Source organism: Choristoneura fumiferana, chromosome 17 (genome assembly GCF_025370935.1).
Source record: "Choristoneura fumiferana chromosome 17, NRCan_CFum_1, whole genome shotgun sequence".
Classification (NCBI taxonomy): Eukaryota; Metazoa; Arthropoda; class Insecta; order Lepidoptera; family Tortricidae; genus Choristoneura; species Choristoneura fumiferana.
In genome coordinates, this window is record NC_133488.1 from 12533481 (window position 1) to 12555721 (window position 22241).

Sequence of the window (22241 nt, forward strand, 5' to 3'; positions counted from 1 at the left end):
AGTAAATTTGGCTAAAATCTGATCCTTCGTGGGATTCCATTAAGACTTGTGCCGTTAAAAATACTGTGAGTGATTTAGTTACTATTACGCTTTCCGGTTTTTTTAGTTTAAAAGTTTATCCCTACTAACAACGGCCGAGTCGTATGGAATCCCATATAAGACCAGCGATTTCGGCCCAGATACAGAGTTATATACCAGGAGAGATGCTAGGTTTAGGAGAGGGGGTACGAATATCAACAAATTTAATTGAATAATTGATTTAATAGTACAACAAAATTAAACGACAATTTTAATTGCCATACATTGCACAATGCCATCTCTTGGAGGAACTGAGTAAACATTAAGTGGTGGTAAAATCTACACGCATATCAACCAACACACAACCAGCACACAACATACATAATGAGGGCTACCGTTTTCGCGCTCACCAGTTGGCGCCACTATAGAAGTATAGTGGTTTAGTTTGTTATTACGGGCATGAAAACAAAATTTACATTTAAATCGTATTTGATGTCTCGATAGACTATCGCTATCGCAGCAACACTATTTGGGACTCGAATTTTATACGCGTTACCATGCCTTCTTTCCTTTGCACTGTCATCGTTAATCCAACATTACCTCTCATATTTCGTTTTCTAGATTTTTTTTACCGAAGAAGGAAAAACCTACTAGACATTGGCACAATTGTCCTCTAATGGACAGAGCCATATTTATGAAAAAAAACAACAACAACAACATGCCTTCCCGAAATAAAAACGAAACTTTTGCGAAAGCCTCGCAACGCATTGAGGCTACAAGGGGCACAGTCTCATTAGCCAGGCAGGCCGCTTCGCTGTCGGCTGAAACGGCAGGCCAGCGCGAGTCTGGATTGCGATCTCAAAGACATCATACGCAATTTTTGAGATCGCTCGATGTAGGAAAATAGTAATGGAGGATTTAATATCTTATTCCATAAGTATTATACTCGTAGATGTGAAACCTGGTGGTCAGATTTTTCAGTGGATTGTTTAGCCGTAGTTTGAAGGGATTTTTCGAAAATCCCACGGAAACGGGCAATGCGGGATATTAACTTCATTCCTATAGAGTATTGTGTCATATAATAATTTACGCAGACGAAGTCGCGGGCAAAAGCTAGTATTTACATTAAAACACGCCTGGTCTCACCGTGAAAGCGCCGGGAGCGGTAGTGATAGCTGAGAAAGTGTAACTTTTGCGCACGGGACAAAGGCTACTTACACTTACATAGACTATCCCGCAACAAAACAGGATTGATGAACTTATGAACGTTTAATGCGCACTTTTAAACGAGTATCTTCCCCATTTTTTAAGTTTCCCATCGATCATCGACATTGTATGGCAGCTCCCGAGAAGTCTGCCCATGTAAGGCATGAGGCTGGTTCAAGGATCTAATCTATAAAGCCGTTGCACAAGATAAAACGCGGGAAAGTGTCGTACAGCACTCAGCTCATTTACCGAGCCAATTATTTAAAGTAGTAGTGTAAAGGCATATTGTAATCTTATACCAATGCAACCGCTTATTCATTGATTGCGATCAAGTAGATAAGTATTTTTCTTTTGTTGGCTAATATGGGAATAATTTTAACTTGGGCTTTGTTTGGGTTCATAAATATGAGGATTAAAGTAGAAAATGCATTGAAAACTCTAAAAAAATCAAGTGTTTGCCTTATCTTTTAGATTCTGATGTCAATATGGCATAGATAAAACATTATTAATAAAATAGTATTAATTCATGAAAAGCAACAGATAGCAAGTTCTAACGACCGTAGTTACATTGACGACAATACATTATGTTAAGATAACATTTTATAGCAGATTTAACCCAGTTTCTTGTCGGCGACAACAATATGGTTTACGTCGGGTACTATAATTTGTTCCTTACACTGAAACGCGGTGATAAGCATAATTACTTGAAATTGGGGCATTACATCCGGCCGTGCGGCAGTAAATTTAAGGTATTATCCCGGTCAGTGGCTAAATATTAGCTCGAAATGTGTGCTCTACGCTCACCCCGCACTCACTCATGTTTCAGCCAAATATAGGATGTACGTTCTCGAAGAAATGTCCCAATATAAGCGTTGCTTTTTTATTTCAGTAATTTGAATTTAATTATGGATTCTATGTCCCCATTTTTATGTACCCACAAATAAGTTAAATCTTCATTAATCTGCTAAGAATTATTAACAACGCGGTGAAGAATGGTGAACTCCATGCCGCTACAATAGTAGGTGGTTGTACCGGATGTGGAGACCTTGGCAAATGAGTGGTGCAGACCGCACAGCGGCCGCTGCAGAACCGTGCTGGAGCGCAGACGGCGACGACAGACGCTTCCGGGCCCAGCGCGTGACGCGGCGTCAGCACTAAATATACCGGTGACAATGAGACACTCTGCCGCCGGCGCTCGCGCCCCAGACGACCTCCACACCATGTCATGGACACCATACCCGACCTGAAACCGAAGCGACTCGTGTGTGTCACCACTCCTGCCTTAATAAAACTAGGTTCAACAACCGAGCTGAACCAGAATGACGCCTCGCCTAGATATATGCGGTATGCGGTTTAATATCTACCGAGATCGAAATAAATCGCTAGGATTATTGCCAAGTGGAAAATCATTAGGTATAATATATTGACCGGGCGGAATTCTCTTTGACAATATTTTGACAGTGTGCGGTCTTGGGGATTTAGATCCGTCCGCGGCGAGCACACTCGGGATTTTCAACATTTTTATTTTCACGCGTTTGTATAACAACTATATTTATCGACTGCTACTTAAGGTTTTATTTTGATACGGGTTATTAAGACAAATCGTTACGGAAATAGCTTATTTTATTTCTTAATGAAGACATACACATCCGTGGGTTGTTGGCGAACGCGCTGTCTGGATTAGTCGTAAGAAGTGAGTTCGAGTGAGGTCGGTGCAGGCGCTGCTCTGAGAGAAACGGGCGCCGCCGCGCGCCGGTGGCCATCTAAGGAGTGCAACTGTACAACCGGACCGGATTCGCTTCGCTGTAGGCGACACTGTGCTATGTTACTACTCGATACACCAGGCACCAGGTATGCTATCAACACATTACATACTTACTTACTGAATCAAAATCATAATGTAACTTATTAATCTCCTCTGGACATATCAACAATCAAGGCAAGTCTAGATAACTTTCTTGATACTTGACATTTCATACAAGCGCCGATGCTTGCGATGGGATTTTTGCATACTTTACTCACAATCACATAAAAACTACTTAGGAAATAAGACCATTAATATTTTTTCATCTCTCCTGTTCGGAAAGTTTAATTTTCATGGGTAGATAGCCGGATGAAAAATTGCGTTTTCATCTCTAGGGTGGAAAGTACTTTTTTTAAAGTTTTCGATTAGCCACGGAGTCGGAGATAATTGAGTTACGTCAATGACACTTTTTTTTCACGTTTCGGCATGGCCATCTAGATGCACGTCGTGACCAAGGAGCTTATATACCTACAACACTGGAGGTTGAACGCCGAACATCCGTTTGAAACAAGAAATTTGATCTTTATTAAGTCACGAACATATTCCATCTCTTTCTTTAGTTAGGTTAAGAAAGAGATGGAAGTCATTCGTGAAATGTGAAAGAAAGAGATGGAATATATAAATAAATAATAAAGGTCAAACTTCTTCGTTCGGCGTTCAACCTCCAGTTTGTATATAAGCTCCTTGGTCGTGAACAACTCGATTTTTTTTATAGTCGGCCGTGACAAGTTTCCAGTCGAAAAGGTATCGTTGGAGGTTGGATATAAGTAAATTCAATTTATTATTATTCTCATTTTTTTTGTAGTATTTTACTTTCCTCACAGTTGAAATGAAAAGTAGTGTCTAACTCGGGTGAAATGGGTCACTTTCTACCCTTGGTATCAATCTACTATTACATCACACTTGCTCGTCAATGATGTTATTCCATGCCTGCATACTAAAAGACAATGGCCTCAATAGCTCCCGCGGGAATTATGGATTTACGTATGGTTTTTATTCTCAAGGGATTCGAGTTATAACTTTAGTTTTGAAACGTATGTAGGTACGTCATTTCATACTAAAGAGGTTACAAGTCAGCCAACGTTTTATTTAAATCTTTAAAACTTAGCTATAACCCAATTTTGCACCATGAAAATTTTCCCCGCTTCATGACATGAAACTTCGTTACTTTTATATTTAAAAATTTTATCAAATTGTTTGCAATAATTTTAGTAAATATTTTTTTAGCATGTTGGAATAATTAACTTAGGCGACTCGAAAAAAGTGACAATCAGGGGGGCTACTACGCAATTCGAAAATAGATGTTTCGTATCGTTTTGCTGATACGAGTGAGAGCGATGGTACGGTTTGTTGTAGCCCCCTGTATTGGCGGGTAGCCATTATTTTATTCAGTTGTTTTCTTAGCGTCTTTCTTTTGCCGAGCTGTGAATTGTTTAGACACAAATTTATTTCATTTTTTCGATTTTTTTCCTCGCAATATGATGAAAATCATCGTGTGTATCACGGGCTGTAAGGGGATTAATGCACAATGTACCTACTATTGTACCCCGGCGCCACAAAACATGGTTTGATGAGTTAGGTAGTCTAAGTAAATAACCCCTAAAACATCATTTGTGATTAACAATAATTGAACCCCTAGTTTACAAGTTAATAGATGTTTTTCAGGGCTCAATTAAGCTGAATAACTTTAAGGTAATACTACGTTACTATTTTTTTTAACAAATAACTACCTATAAGATAAAAACTTAACAAGAAAGCCCTTGCATCAGAAACAGAGAGTAGATAAAGACGCGTTCTCATTATGGTAGAGTCATTTTACGATCATTTTACCCTATAGCATTGCATATTGCTAATGCCACAGGGCTTCAAAAATTATGTCAAGAAATGTTTAGAATGTTTTACCATGATCTAAATAAATTACTATCACAGGAATCATCATAAAATGACTCTTTATACCAGTCTTTCCCAAAGTGGGCGATAACGCCCCCTTGTGGGCGCTGGAGGCGGTAAGGGGCCCAGAAAAAATATTCACCTTTGTGCCTTTATTAGGTAAGACTAATATGTCATTGAGGTTTCAAGGTGAAAAAAAATGGGGGGCGCTACAATATAACTGAGTTTCAAAGTGGGCGTTAGACGAAATAAGTTTGGGAACCTCTGCTTTGTACCAAGGGCTCAGTTAAATATCGATATAAATAATAGAAAACTAAAACCACGGTTTAATAGCACACCTACATGACAGTTCCATCATCAGACCCTAGATACCATTCTTGGTCAAAGTGCACCCCAAGACTATTCTAACAAGCCCTTAACGGCTAAATTACGTTGTTCTGTTTTGGAGATCCAATCCCTAGCTTCCAGCACCATTATCAGACCAACTCGATGGTATTTACCTACCATATTATTTTATTGTCATTAGAACTACGCATAAATGTCAAGTTTCGTGTCAATACGTGAGTGGATAAAATTCAAGTTCAAGACACATAGTTACTAGTGAAGCTAATATATAAGCGCGTTAAAAAGGATAGATTTTTACTTATTTCGTTAAGTGTTATATTTATCTATTATGTTACCGGGAAAACTGCACCCGTTGCGTGTTTTCCGGTCATCGTACCCTCATTATAACTCAATCGTCTAGAAATGGACTGGACCTACAGATGTTCAAGTTTTTCCCCGCGTTACAATCCCGACTTGCTAGGACGCGTATTTATTTTTACCCTTTAGTTTACCGAGCAGGTCTGGGCTGTCAAGAATGCGCGATCGGCCCGGCCGAGACAGCGGGTCGCGCGCCGCGACTACCCCTCGCCAGACACCCTCGCCGCGTCTGCTTCCCACCACCGAACACTTTTAACAAATCTATAACCTCATCATTCGTTTTAAGACCGTAAAGTACCCCTATCTATTTGTAATTAAACTACCTAATTTAATTATAATCTATGTAGCGCACAATAGTCATAAAGGTTCCGATGAAGAAATCTACGTTTAGCAAATTAAATTAGACACAACGCCGTCATTATCACGATAGAAAACGCAAAGTAGACTGAAGTAGAATTCTGAACGCTGCAGGGTTGGTTCTCTGGTGTGTACCTAAGTTATTTATGCCAGGACATAAATAGAGATGGTGAGGTGCCTACTTAGTTACCTATAACATAGACGATCCGCGCAACCGGCGCTTGGATATGAAAGTCATAGCATTTATCCAAACACGTTTCTCGAGCGATTGAGAAGAGTGCTGGGATCCATTACGTGTTGCATGAGCAAACAAACCCTCGTTGAGCCATTATCGCCGTTAGGTGGTAAATATAAGTGCGAGATTGGAGAGATGGCGTCGGACAGGCGTGTTTGTTGAGGCTGCGCAGGCGGCTTCGGCGATGGGTAATCTTAAGAAAATTGACATTTGGCGCCAAAAGGTCCTCTTGTTGGGAATGCAGCGTTTCGCGCTCCCAGAGCGGGTAAATATTTATTGAGCTGAATTCATAAGCGCCCGCGTGTTTGCTCTGCGCCTCTGCGGAGTGACGACACACTTTGGCTGCTCTTTTTAAATGTAGATATTTACACTGAATGATTAGTGTAAACATCGTTTTATAACTCGGTGAGCTACAAGGGTTTATTTTACATTACAAATCTTGTGTTTTTCCTCCGATTTCTTGCAAAATATACTTTTTATGTATTAGGAATATAGGAATCCTGCGAAGAAACACACTGTGGTGTGTGTTAAGACTCTTTAAGTATACATATAGGCCGAGATGACATAAGAGTTATAATTATGTACATTTTTGTTCGACCCAATGGGAACGTGTCGGTTTATTTGATGTTATAATTTTAATTGCTCAACTTATTTATTAATTATTTACCTATTCCAACACTAAGGTAAAAAGTGTTAATTTCATTTAAAGTCTTTTTTCCTAAAAAAAATTAAAAGCCTATTAATTACATAGCTAACAGATAAAGTCATTAATATAGTTTATTGAATCAGGCGTTACTTTGCGGAGGTCCATATCAATGAACTAAAAGAATTTCCTTTAAGGTAGTTTTGAAGGACGGTTTAAAAAAAAAATAAAAGTTTGTGGGTAGTTTTGTTATGTTTCATAAAACATATGTGGGTACTTGGGGATTTACAGTGACAAATTAAAACGGTGGTTGTGGTTCGTTAGTCTAACAACTGGTAGCGTGGTGTACGGTTGTGTCACTCTGAAGATGAGCTCTGGTTGAGTTCGAAACGCGTCAGTGTAATGTGGTGGTGGTGATAGATGGGTTTGTGTGATTTGTGTGTGTTCTTACAGTGTGGAGGTGGAGGAACTGCATGAACACGCATATTTTGCATAAGCTTAGCTATCGTAAGGTCGCGGGTGAGCAAGGAAATTCTTTTAGTTCATTAATATAGTTTAGCGAGGCCTACTTTCAATTAGAGCAGTTGATTTGTTTAAATTACTACGAATGCTACTGTCTGTCTATTTGTCCTTGAAATACACCTTTGGGCGTAAGCTTAAAGGCTATTTGTTGGCATTTCAAAAATCTTAATTCCTCTCCTTTCCAGCACTATTTCACAAAACTGCTTTTTTGTTTTTTTATTTGTTTCGATTTCTTTCTTTAATTTAATTTTTCTTTTTAGCCCGCGTTAGGGTGTATACTTGGCAAGTGAGTGCATAATAATAATAGTTGTCTAATTAATTTTATATATATCTACGTACCTAATACATTTATTTTTATGTTTTAAAGTCACACAATAAATTAGTTTTATAGTTTACAAAATATCTATTTATTTATGTAGTCTTGCGGAGGGTTGCCGACGGTGCTGGCTGAAAATCAGCGCTGGGGTGTTTTTAACGCTTCAGCATTATGCTGAGCCAGTGTCCGATTCACAACCGCAATGACACATACCTTTGTGTTGTTTTTTGTACCTAATAATTTTGTTGTCTTGTGTTGTGAATAAATGTATTTTCTTTCTTTCTTTCTTCTTTCTTTCTGAAATTAGATGTTGGAAACGGAAAAGGTATCGGTTTGTAGATTTCGTTATAAGGTAGATTGTTCTGTATATTATCTAGAATAGAAAAGAAATGAAATTATTTATTTGCAAGAATACGTTTAGTTACAAGTTTTAAATTATGTTAGGGCATACGTATTCAACTTGTTAGCAAGAGTGCAAATAATGACAGAAATTCATCCGTAAACTAATACTCACATAACATTTACAAAGACATTTACTTAGTGAGCTTTATTTTGAAACATTTTGTATCTGGCAAGTTATTATATTACATAGGCCGATATCGATTATCGATGGTTTGTCGAGGTAAGTCATAAAATGTGTCAATATTATGATTATTCTTAACTCCTGCTATCTAATAGGATTAAAATAAAACACTATCTTTACATGACACAAGCATGCACATTGCACATTCTATCTTAATGATGATTCTATTTACCTACCTATGCATTCGAATTAATTACGACACGTATGTTAAATAAATAGTTGTTAATTATTAGTCGTGTAATGTGGCATATCAATGTATTAATCTATAATGAACTTTATTGCAGTTATTCGAGATCAATGACATGTCTCTATCTATACTTGTAGAGACGGTGCCTCTATTTACAATGCAACTACGTTATGGCGAGTATATTTTGATGTTAATTTCTAGTTGCAATATTCAGCTATTACCTACTATACAGCTACAGAAGAATTGTTTAAAAGAAGACAAAATAAACGTAACAGTTTATCAACTATACTATTACTATATTGTATTCCGATCCAATTTATGACAAGCGTAAACAAAGACGCCATTAACCCGACCATAGATATTTTAGTAATGTGAAAACCTAGAACCTATTGCAAAATAATTAATCTGTTCTGTAAATCGATTATTTTATTAATTGAATAGATCAACGTATTTTTGACTATTTTATTATTTACAATACTTGATTTAATTCCAAAGACTGTTTATTCAATTATAAAAGCAGTAACTATTTTTTAATTTTAAGGAAAATAAATAAAAATCGCTTATTCATCCGCGCATTCATCGATTTTTAAAATGTCAAATTTTCCACCATCTACGCTAGTCTATGCTACTACAGATTATACACATGTTTCAATCAAAAAATATCGTCAGATTTTGACGAAGATTTTTTCAAATGAAAAATAAATATTGAAATGAAGTGAATTTTGGTTAAAAAAAATGATTAGACATCTAGTTAAAAGACACGAATTATAGATAAATGTGTTATTGATTCGATCCAGTGGGTGTTTATACAAGAATTTTGATGAATTGGATAGGCATAAATATAGGTAGAAATATGTATAAAAGTACCTAACGCTGTCTCTCTTTCAGTCTGTTTTTGTCTCTCTAAAATCACTGAACCTATTATTATAAAATTTGGTAAGCAGAAAATTTATTAAAGAAAATAGACTAAGCACCTACCTCCTATTTGGTAAAATATCTAATTTTATTGTGGGATAGTGTTAAATGAATTCCGCACAGAAAAAGTTGTAATTTGTTTGCTGTATAGTATTTCTATTAGGTATTAGTTAACCTACATACAATCAAGGTCATAAATTTATGTGCACCTCAATATATGTATGTACGTAACCATAAAGTCGATGTACACACATATATTTGACGCTACGGCTGTAAAGTTAGATAGTTATGGTTTCGATTGTACAAACTATACGACCGAATATCATTATATGTATTAATCTTTTTTCAGTATTGTGTATAGTAAATGATACTATACATAGCACAGTAAAGCTCTGCGTGTGACTTTTAATATAATCGCATTCTCAGCTTGAGATTGTTATTAATTATTTTTTGTTTCGTTAATAAATTGCGATATGCAGTCGCCTCACAGTCTGCCCAATAGGTAAGCATAGGAGGAACAACCTGCTCCTCTTTTTAAAACTACTAATGAATGCCTTTTTCAGAACTGCATTGGTAATTGCTAGGATTGTTACACCTACTCCGCGAGTTTTTCTTCGATTCTCATCACAAAGGATCGAGTGTTCGGATGCTGTGAGGAATGCTATCTCGCTTCCATCAGTTCTACTAGACAACGAGTCTCCTAATACTAACCAACCATAAAAAAGCGTCAACATTGTTGTTCTCTTGAAACTGCGTCACAATGATATATAATATCTACAACTAATTAATAAGATGAAATGAAAAATTAGTGTTGAGTTGTTTTAAAATCTGATCGATATTAATATTGTAATAAACATACCGGTTTCTAATGGGTAGGCAGTGTTACCGAATTTTTATTTTTGATAGCACCTGTGCTGTTATTGAGTTACGTAGGTGTACAGTGCAGTATTTTAGTTCCTCTTTAAAATATCTTGAACGCGAGACATATAAATTTCAATAAAATAAAATGAAATGATGGATAGATGCCTAGTTTTTGTCACGTGGAGTGAAAAAGCCACGAGTGGCATAGATCCTAGGAACTCTACTTAAAACATACTCGTATTTCCCCGTGAGTGGGTGGCTGTAGTTCAAAACAACATCCATTTGTAGACATTAAATTTGGCCAACTTATACCTGGAATAAATTAGAAGATAACTAAAAAGAGATTTTTGGGAATTTCAGCATAGTTGAGTAGATAGGTAATTTTGTATGTCGAGTGGGCCAAATTTTGTGCCGCTGAATATATTATAAAGTAAACTGGTGCACAGATATAATTAAAATTTCATTATCCACAATTTCCAAGTGTTAGAACGAAGCTCTGTCTCGAAGAGGTCACGCCGAGGGTGATGGAACCGAAAAAATGACAGGAAAAAACATGTCATCATACTTAGTACATCATTCTTTTCAAATTTCTACTGGCAACGTTCTTCAAAGTTTCATTTTATACAAACTACATCAATCAATCAATCTACCATCCCCTGAACATCAAGCTACTCGTACTATATTTATGTCGAAATAAAAATAAAACTCTTCTAAGCTGACCAAAGGTACCTACCTATCTATTCTATATCTGATTGACGACCAGATGGAATTTGGTCGTAATCTGCGAATAAATAATGTCCTAATCGTAAGAATTAATTTGATAGACATCTCGTCGCTACTTTGAAAAAAGCTGGTATCTCAAAATCGATGATCTTTCCGAGTGAACTTAATGAAACATTGCTTTAAGGGTCAAATTTGCTGACGTATTGATTTGAGATACGAGATTTTTTCAAAGTTGTGACGATCTGCTTCATTATTACCTACTTATACAAAATGTGCATTGTCAGAGACGCCGTAATATTGAATCGCTGCTTGTAGTAATGGAGCGTGTTTCCTCTGCATATTCTGCACCACATAACCAATAAGAACAGGAATAGAAGAGCAACGCGAAACTAGGAAGACGACTGCATATTAAAAGTTCTACATTTATTTCTCTAAGTCTGTAATGAAGTGACTACTCAAAAAATGTGCTACTGCAGAAAACAAGAAAAACCGCGTGCTTATTACCAGCGGGAGAAGCAAAGCGTGACTACATTGATTGTGGAATGAAATACACATAACATTTATATTTGACTTGTTAGTTATTGTCTGTAGTGTAGTGTGCAGCTGCAGCGTGCACTGTGCAGCGCTAGGTGTCGCGGGGCGGGCGGATGCACGTGCGGCGATGGACTAGCGTGCTGAAGCGCGGCTTGCACTTCCGACTCGCATTAATTCCCGCGCCATTCATACAACTGCGTCATTCATTTAATTCAAGTTCATAACGAGAGTCGCCCATCGCACGTGGGAGGGGCTCGCGGCACTCCCGCGCCCGTGACTTAACCATTATCACTAACTTTTAGTGTCGATAAAGATAAAGCCCCGATTTCCACGATTCATCCGGCGACACCAAAAATGACCATAAAATAAATCTGATCGCTCAAGTTTCGGGACCGCATTTATTGCTTCTCGGTATTAACACCGTTTTAAATCCTCTAAGGCGCACGATATTTCACGGCACCTTTAAAGCGGGCTTCTAATTATACGGCCGGGCTCCGGTGACAGCGCCGGGCGCCGCGGCGAGTGGCGCCGAGATGGTATCACGGGAACCGTCGCACCGCCATACTTTTCTAACTTTTTGGCTTGTCGGGTCGCGCGGGGGCGTATTGTGTGCAATTGTAGCACGCGAGGGCACCTCCGGCCGACGACCTGCTGTCCCTCGCGTCATTTAATCCGACAGCGTTATGGTCGGCCCGGCGCCTTTGTTGGCTACCGGCTTAATGAGAACCGTGGGTGGCTTATGACACGTCAGGATATGATCATAAAGGTGCCAAAAATTCTACCTGCCCCAGGTTGCGCCGACGACATTCCTATCCCGCGCCTTTCAAAATTAATGTCTATTGTCCGCGCGTGCGCTGGCGCGATGGCGCTGCGGCGCGGCACATGCCTGCGCGCCGAGGACTCAAGAATCAGTATATGCGCAATTTATATAAACACGCATTCAAATAACTCGGGCCGGCGTCGGTTTCTGATGTAGCGACGCGTTAATTGAGATGTATGCACTTAAATTCTTTGACCCCAATTAATTTCGTGGAAGTGAGTTCGTTGGGCGTTAATTAAGTGTGCTAATATTTGCTAACACGTTAACGGATCCAGCTGTAGGGACTACTTATCGATGTCAAAGGAAGCCAAATCTTTACCTTTCAATATTTGCAAGTACAAATTAATATTGCAATCCAACACTCAACCCTCCACAAGTAAATAGCAGCAGTAGATAAATATACAACATACATAGTAATGAATAATTATCCGCACAAGTCAGCATCGTACGAGTATAGAAGCATTCATTAACATAAGTAATTAGATAGACATACGAGTAAACCTGAATCATGTTAGGTGCTATGTTAGACTTTGAAATACGATAGACAAACAATTTCAAACGCAATAGGAAATGATGCAAGTTTTATAGCAGAGTCCAGTTTTGCCGTATAAGTAAGGATGTGCGACATGTTGTGTGTATTACTCCGATCCGAATTCGAAATTTACTGGTAAATAAAAATACACATCGTATCGGACGCCTGTACAGTAATGCAATTTGAGTGCAATGCATTGCATATGGCGTGACGTCACTCTGAGCGTTTGTTACGGCTCGGGGCAATGAACCACGGACTGAATTGGACATACTGAAGTGTCCTGCGACGGAGAGCAGTACCGACAGAGCCACCGATAGCCGCATCACACAGCGCTGCTCGCTGTCTCGGACCAGCCGCTAAATAAAACGTTGCCATTAACTGCTGACGCACTAGATTGCTATGAAAGTGTATGCTACTCATTCACTTGAATGATTTATTTTATATGTAAGCATGCCTGTGCCTGATTCTCATAATTTTCTATTGCAACGTGACCATGATTATCTACTGGACAAAAATAGGGTATCATTCATAATGCTAAGTAGCTATAAAGTTGTAGATACGGTTTTCCAATTAGATGATAGTGTTTTATACTTAAACAAAATGAATAGCATTCAACACATCCTTCGAATAAAACACCGTTTTAAAACTAAATATGACCGTTAAATAAAGCATATTCGTAATGGCTAAAGTAAAAACGTAAGACAACGATATTGCGGGACCTTACAATGTCGCGCAAATCGCACAACGCTCATTCTCAGTCCGGGCACGGCGCGGTGTAGGTATTTACGAGTAAATACACAAACAATCTCATTCGCACGGCGCATAATATCTGCAATAATGCGCACGAGCATTCCAGAAATCAGGATTATAAGACTACTCGCTACCTACTTTTATAGTCTTGCATTCCGTCGTTTCAGCTTTTGCTGATGTTTATCTAAAGAAACCAAGTCATTTCCATAAGCAGCAACGAAGATCTTAACAGATAGATAATCGATTATGTCCAACGAAAAACTAGCTTATTACACCTAAGTACTTAAGTGAATTTTCTGAATGACAGATTTTTTTTGACTGCACGAAAAAATATGTCAGTTAGTCGGCGTAATTAAAATACACCCTCGTACCTGAATATGATTTTTTGATAAATACTTGAAACGCCGGAATACATTACTTTGCCGCCTTTTGCCGCGTGGCGCGTAGAAACAAGAGTTCTTCACGAATGTCAAATTTGAGATATCACTTGTTTGCTTATTCATGCTCTGTACCTATCTTGGTTTTTACAGGAATGTCAGATCTGATTATTCTATTAAGTTTCTTCAAATGAGATACCTCTTTATCAAGGGCTCAAGTGTAATATTGAATCGAATCAATCGATCTGTCAACACATCATTTGACAGTGTACCCGTGGAGCTCGCGTGACACGCACGGGTCGTTCCGCGTTGTTCCCGTGTGTACTACTCGACATACGTATAACCATTACGCAAGCCCTGGCCTGGCGTTGGCGCCCTTTCGGCCAACACCCACCGCACCCGCGTCACGCGGGCCACGTAGGTACCTACTCTAATAATAAACATAAATAAATAAGATGCAACCCACAGCACAGCACTAGTCAGAGACAGTCGTTTAGTGGATGCTGAAATTGCTGATACATCAAACGTACCTAGGTAGCAATTTTCAAACGCGTTATCTTTTCATCGCCTAATCAGATATTGATTTAGATTTAACAGATAAAGATGAAGTAGTCGGTTTTAAAGTAATCGCACACTCTTTTACGTGTGGTAATCTCATTCGTTAACTATTACTGCTTTTAATACGAATGGCAATTATTATGTGTGTTTCCTTGTCACGTCTTGTCTCCGCCGTCTAGACTTTCCTGACGAAGACAATTTTTTCTCTTCTCGGTAATACAATTTTTGGCACACTTGTAAAAATGTCTTGGCAAACATACCTAAGTGACTTTCAGCCGATCCGGAAAATGAATGAAAGTCGACGGGTACGTAGTGAGTCACGTTCCATCGGATTGTCTACATATTTACGGAAAAGTAATGACGTGTGGTGATCGCGGCCATCGCCAAGGCTGTGAGATACGACACTCGACACCGGCGGCATTGCCGCGCACTGCCACCTATTCTAACCTCCATTAATGCACTTACACTATTAAGTGTCAAACCCAAGATCTCCACAACACACTCGTACCTAAGTATATAACAGACATGAGCAAGAAAATTTTGCACTCCCGTACGCCACTTGCGGATTATATGGCTTTGTCGTAAATGACATCAGCGTGTTAGCTAAGCACTAAAGTTTATAGGCAATCGAAGCAGTAATACGACATTTAGTCACAAAATCATTAAACGTATAAGCACACCTTAAAGTCTAGCGATTTTATCTAGTGCTAAGTTGCTATTAGGTTTAGAAATAGGTACCTACGTACTTGGGTTTTGGCTATGCAGAGTTTCACATTCATAATTTATGTACTTAATGTACTTACCTACTCATAATTTTTTTATAAATATTTATAAAGAGACATGTTGGAGTAAACACGCGACAGGAGTTCACTTTATTTCTAAAAATAACAAGGAACAATTAACCACTCAACTCTATCTTAGTTAGAGTGAGAAAGTTCTAGATCTAAAAGATGGTTTGGTTTGGGCTGGATGTATCTTAACGTGATCATTTCATTAAGAGATGATTAACTCCGAGAGTTGAATTAAAAATATTTATTTATTTATATTTATGTTGATATGTTACACAGTAACGAACGAACGAACTATATGTTGTACCTACAGTCAAAGGCAGAAGTGGATGAATGGTTGTGGTGGAGACTACTTACCTTGTTGATCTTACTTCAACAATTGATAAAAGTTTCCTATTACAATTGAAAGATTAACAAGTTGAAGTATCTGATTTAAATCTAAAGTCCACTATTTATGCAATTTTAACTTTTACACTATTTAAGTATAGGTTCTAATACTATAAAATGCGAAAGTCACTCTGTCTGTCCGTCTTTTACCTTTTCACGTTTAAACCGCTGAACTAATTTACTTAGATGAAATTTGGTTCGAAAGAGTCTGGAAAGGACAAAAGATTATTTTCATCCTAAAAATCATCTCAGAAGTGCATGAAACGGAGGGTGGAATTATGCACGAACATGGATTTTGTTAGAAGAGAAGAGAAAGTTACAGGGCTGAAAATTAGTGTATAGGGTTCATTCTAAGATAAATAAAGGAGGCGAAGGATTGTATGGTTATATATTTATGTATTAGGTTAAAAATTACAAATAAGCAATAATGAGGATTAGTATAAATTCGCTTCATAGTAGCTTTATCTCCGTAAACATTGTTACTGGAGTTCTCCAATTTAATATAGGTACGTAGATAATTAGGTATAAAAAAGTCGGTTGCCGAAATAGGTACCAAAAACTTTATGCAATGAAAGAGATGACGAAGTTTTACTAAAAATTTAAATTTTGCGCGGACGAAGTCGCAGGCAAAATCTAACATATGTTACTAATTGGTTAAAAGCGATCATTCATTTTCGTAAATTTGGTACCTAAAGATAAGATTGCAAAATCATACGACATTGATACCTATTAACGTTATGAAATACCAACTCTAATAAAATATGCATTAGAAACATAAAACCTTCACTTATTTGTTTCTGGGGCGAAGTTATGTATACTTATACCTAAAATGTAACAGAAATTTATAAATGTGTACTCTATTAAGTTGATTAAACTAAATAATTATAGTTTACTGAATGCAGCCACATCACTGAAGTCCCGATCCACCTCTTTTCATAGGTTAAGATGTATTAGGATTTAGTCTCTACCTAAGTTTGCAAAACAATTATATAAAATGACATAAGATAGATATAGTTACAGTAGATGCAACGGTCATCCATACTAATATTATAAATGCGAAAGTGTATTTGTATGTTTGTCCGTCTTTCACGTCGAAACGAAGCGACGGATCGACGTGATTTTTGGCATAGAGATAGTTTATGGGTCAGGGAGTGACATAAGTTACTTTTTATCCCGGAAAAATGCAGAATTCCCGAGGGAACAGCACAATTACCGAATTCCACGCTGGCGAAGCCGCGGGCAAAAGCTAGTTGATAATCCATAGTGTAATACTATAAATGCGGGTGCGTGTATTTGTATGTTTGTATATTTGTCCGTCTTTCACGTCGAAACAGAGCGACGGATCGACGTGATAGTTTATAGGCCGAGAGTGACATAGGCTACTTTTAATCCCGGAAAAATGCACAGTTGCCGAGGGAACAGCGAGCGATAAATAACCGAATTCCACGCGGGCGAAGCCGCGGGCAAAAACTAGTATAATATATTTGACACACACACACACACACACACTAGTATTGTAAAAATATCTTTAGTTATTTATAGCTTAGCTTTCTTTAAAAATATATGTGTAAAGTTTTTTTTGTTATATTTATACGAATTTTAGAGTTCAATAATTCCGCGAAGATATTTGTTTGAATTTTGTTATGTCCAAATATTAACCACTGACTAATTTCATTTGACTTCACTTCTAACTTAGGTACACTTTTATTCAAAATATCTCGACAATTGACAATACTTAATTTAAAATACAAAACGTTATTTTATTAAATGATTGCTCGTTTTGACTAAATTTTGTAAGGATTCTCCTGTTAAGTTCTATATAAATAATTAATTGTTATCGCAAAACAAAACTACTTACGATTTTTGCAATTTACAAATTTTACTTATTTTATTGCTAAATTTTATGTGTACCTATGTGTGTACCTTAGACGGAGCATGTTTTTGCATTTTGTGCTACAATACACTCCGAAAACGCCCAGATTTATTCGGATAATATGAACTTACAAATAAAAGTAGGTATATAACAAAATAACAAGTTTATAATATTGGACATTAATCCCACATTGATACCTTTTCCCTTTCCTGAGAGGATAATGGTCATATACGTCTGAGCAAAAATTTGATGAAAAAATCTGAACACGCTGAACATTTTTAACGGCATAGGAGCGTGTTCAGGTATTTTTGATTAAATATTTGCTCAGAAGTATATGAACTCGTTTTATTAATTATATGCGGGTTTTGTTCTGCGTACCTTGATTTTAACGAAGCTCGATATTTTGGCACACACAAATCAAGGTACGCGGGTAAGGTACAAGGGTAGGTAATAAAATTAGAAATGACCGCGATAGTCTAAAATATTGTATATGAACTCGACTATACTATAAAAGCTTGTCGCATATGGTATCGCTATCTCGCTGAAATTATGCAATTTTTCGGGATAAAGTATGCTATAATATGTGTTAATTCCGGTTGTAAAGGTCCGGTTCCGGTCCGGTTCCGGTAAAGTCGCCGACTTTCTTATTTATGTAAAATGTACCAGTATTTATAAATTAGTTGACACGATGCAAGGTACTATGTGACGATCGTAAGAAACCAGGTAAATAATTCATAAATCTGCCTTTGAATAAATCCATTGCCATTGCATTGGCCTCCAAATTTACTATGGAAAAAAGCACAAAAATTTTGTCTCTACCGCTTATGAAAGTTAACTTGATGCTTTTTATTTTCTTTAATAGTTTATTAAGCCTCTCCCAGTTGATTTTATATTTAAAAATAAATTCAGAAAGTGCACTACAGATGTTTTTATGCGTCTCTATCATGTTTCTATAATTTCTACTTACGTAAACTTCTTCGGAAATAATGCAAATGCACAAAGTAACATTCAGTAAACTGTTATTGCATAAATTTTGAGTTTCAACTGACCATTTTAATAATTAAATTGACAAGATAATACCCGTACAGGGACTTTATTGAGGCTCTCTATAGTTAAATTAGACACGACTACTAGGTAGAGCCTACCTGTAGACTACGTTTTTGGCACTGCTGTTTGATTTCAATTAGAAACAAACAATAAGAAAAATATAATAATCATTTCCATCACACTTGATCGTAAACAGTGTCGTAGCATGCAGGCTACCTTGGTTGCAACCCCCCCAAATAAAACTCTCGACCTTGGGGGGGGGTGGTTTCGGCGCGGAGCTGGCGCTGCCAAGAGCGCAGTCAGCGGTATCGGCAATTTAAGAAAAAATATTAGTTTCTCTTGTACAAATATACAATGTTACTCGCAAATGACGAAAAACATTGTATGTCGCACGGGCGTTACTAGAATTACGAACAACTTCGGGCTTCTAATAGACTCTCGTTCGTAATTCCTTTTTTACCGCCCTTAACACAATTTAACTATTTAAGTATACTTGTGTAAAGTTATTTACTGATTGAACTTGCCCTGAGTGGAGACTATGTGATGGTGTTCACGCAGATTCGTGATAATTATCATGAAATTTGTATTAGTTATATAAGTATGTGAATGATATTATTATGACTTTAAATATTTAAACTTAAGTCCTTAACTTAAGGTCCTATCTATAACATAACTATGACAGGATTTCGAAATAGAGAGGTATACTTTTATTAGTTTAACTAACCGTCGTCTTTAGTAGAAATATTATGAATGAGCGATTATCAAGTTGTGAAGGTGATTGTTTTATTGTTTCCATGGGTTCACTTAGTTCGATGTCGACAAAGATCCAGCCTAGTTAGTTAAATATTTATGCTTAACCGTGCCTACAATCCCTTTTACCTATATCGAGTGTTTTCAATAGCCAGTCACAATATCAAACAAGCTGTCGCCACTCCTCGAGGTGAGATGACTCTGAGAGCGATTACCTTCGTCAGATGCCTTTGCCCGATAACAGTGAAGTATTGTATCATTGTTGGAAATAGATCTCAGGTGAACCTCCTAGGCGCCGGCGACACCGATACGCGAGGCTTCGCTCTCACGTGGTATTGTTTTTATTATCCCACCGTACCACCGCCGGTATCGGCTTACTGATAACGATACGTCAGATACGCATGTATTGATAAATAAGGACTTGTACTCGCAACGGTAAGCTGACGATGGCGCGGCCCCAGCCACGCTCTACGGCGCAACGTCGCTATGTCAATTGCGATATATGAACAGTGCCCTGCAATGCTCTATGCTTCATTGCGTTGGATTAAATCCTGTTACCAGGAGATGCGGTCGGAAGATGCGCGAGTTTATAGGTTAGATTGTTTATTTGTTTATGTAGAGTTTAGTTTTGATTGGTTGACGGGGAGGGTTGTCGTTTGTTATGGACTCACCGGCGGGTCTGGTGGTGCGACGCGCAGGCTCGTCCTCGCGCAGGCTGGGTGCGAGGCGGTGCGCGGCGGCTGGCGGGGCCAGCGGCAGCGCGCCCGCCAGCGCCAGCGCCAGCAGGGCTCGCAGCATCGCGACCACAGCTCCGCACTAGCTCTCTGAATACCGGCCTCTTCTCGCTCCCGGCCACGAGCAACGACCGAGCTCACTATTTTCGCCGCGCGCGCTCTGAGTCGATGCAGCGAGCGTTCGATTCGAGCGGAGGTTCGCGTCGTTGTAGCGCGACGGTCGAGCCGGACTGAGCCGAGCGCGCGATTTCCCAGCTCACGCGGCGAGGGGGCCGGCAGGCGGCGCGCCTCGCGGAAAACGCGCGGCCCACCGTGGAGCGGCCCGGGCGGGGAAAATTGCAGCCGCCATCCGCCGCCCCCCCCCCTCTTTCCCCCCGCGACGCGCCGCGCCCCCGACGCCAGTGCACCCGCATTCTGCATCTGCATCGCTGTCGCTACAACTCGTGGTTTTCCTTTAGTAATTAATAATTATTATTTTATCGGGCGGTGTTTTTTCTAAGCAATTTTTAATAAACAATTTAATAAAATTGAGTTCGTAATTTATTAACCAGCACTTTTATGCAAACTATTTGCGAAATAAACACGTATTTTTTAATGAATTCGTAGTGCGAGTAAAAATATTATGAGTAATCAAACAAATAGATAAAAAACTAGCTTTTGCCCGCGGCTTCACTCGCGTCAAATTTGGGGTAACACAGATTTACTTTCCGCGATCTTTATTTTCGTGTTTTCGGAGGATTAGGTATATTTCGAATTTAAAAATCAACTTTGAAGCCCTGTTTCACATCTTCAGGTCAGGGGTGTAATTTTAGAAAACCTACTTGTTTTTTTGCCCGCGACGATTCCCGGAGGATTCCCTGAGGATACGAATAAGTGAATTCAATAGAAAACCACACTGCCCGCGATTAAATTGAAACAGGCTTCTTTTAGCTTTCTACGACCAGTAAAACGAAAAATCCCGTTTTTTCCCGTTCCCGTCAGAATTTTGGGAAATCCTTTTTGTAGTGCACCCCCCAAGGAACCTAAATACTAAATTTCAGTTTTCTACGACCAGTAAAACGAAAAATCGATCCCGTTCAACTGAATATAAATCCCGTATTTTCCTTATCCCATGGGAATTGTCGAAAATTCTTAAACCTGTTTTATACTATTATAATCACCTACTTCTATGCCAAATTTGAAGAGTCTAGTAATTATAGTTCACAGGATTCCGTTGAACTGAATATATAATCCCGTTTTTTCCTTATCCCGTGGGAATTTCCAAAAATCCTATAAATGTTTTTTACTATTATAATCACCTACTTCTACGCCAAATTTAAAGAGCCTAGTTATTATAGTTACTGAGATAGGGTCACTCGGAATCTAATATATAAATCCCGTTTTTTCCCGTTCCCGTGGGAATTTCCAAAATTCCTTCCTTAGTGAGTTAGTGTTTGGTGCCTACATTATATAAGGTATCTATGTGCAAAATTTCAAGTCAAGTGGTTTGGGCTGTACGTTGATATATCAACAGTCAGTCAGTCAGTTTAGAATTTTATATATATATAGATGTGCTTTTAATAGTAGATTGTTCAACAAGGGACTAAGAAAAGCCATACCTAATGACACGAGATGTTTAGGTTAGTTCCAATGGAGTGGTGAAAGTTTCTCGATGAGGGCTACGGTATAGATGTCGCTAGCGTCACTGCTTAAGTAGCTAAATAAGAAACAAACAAGCTGAGATAATATCTCCGTGCCACGTGCTATACCGCTACACCACTGCTAGACAACGGTAAAGACACGAATTTCCCCTATGCACCACATATTATTATTATACATATTATGTGGTGCATAGGGGAAATTCGTGTCTTTACCGTTGTCTAGCAGTGGTGTAGCGGTATAGCACGTGGCACGGAATGCCTAGGACCTGGGTTCGATTCCCAGGGCTGGTCTTATTTTTCTGGTTTTTCTGTGCATCTATATTTCAGTTTGTATTTTCAATTTAGGTTTTACGGGATGACCGTAAAAGTAAAAATTTGGAATTGAAATAAAAAATACAAAAAGATTCCAAAAAACCAATCTTAATAATATAATATGTATATTTAAGGAAATCATTAAAAATATTATGTTAACTCACAAAAATCACAAGC

General features: G+C 38.3%; 1 protein-coding gene across 1 annotated transcript in view; it reads right to left on the minus strand.

The window, feature by feature from the left end:
- The window catches only part of sog (chordin short gastrulation), a 104222-nt gene extending 83805 nt beyond the window's left edge, over positions 1–20417 (minus strand). The window contains exon 1 of the mRNA XM_074100654.1: positions 20050–20417. Coding sequence (XP_073956755.1) covers positions 20050–20176 — 127 coding nt within the window. The 5' untranslated portion in view covers positions 20177–20417. The remainder of the gene's footprint in view (positions 1–20049) is intronic.
- Between the last annotated feature and the right edge of the window lie 1824 nt (positions 20418–22241).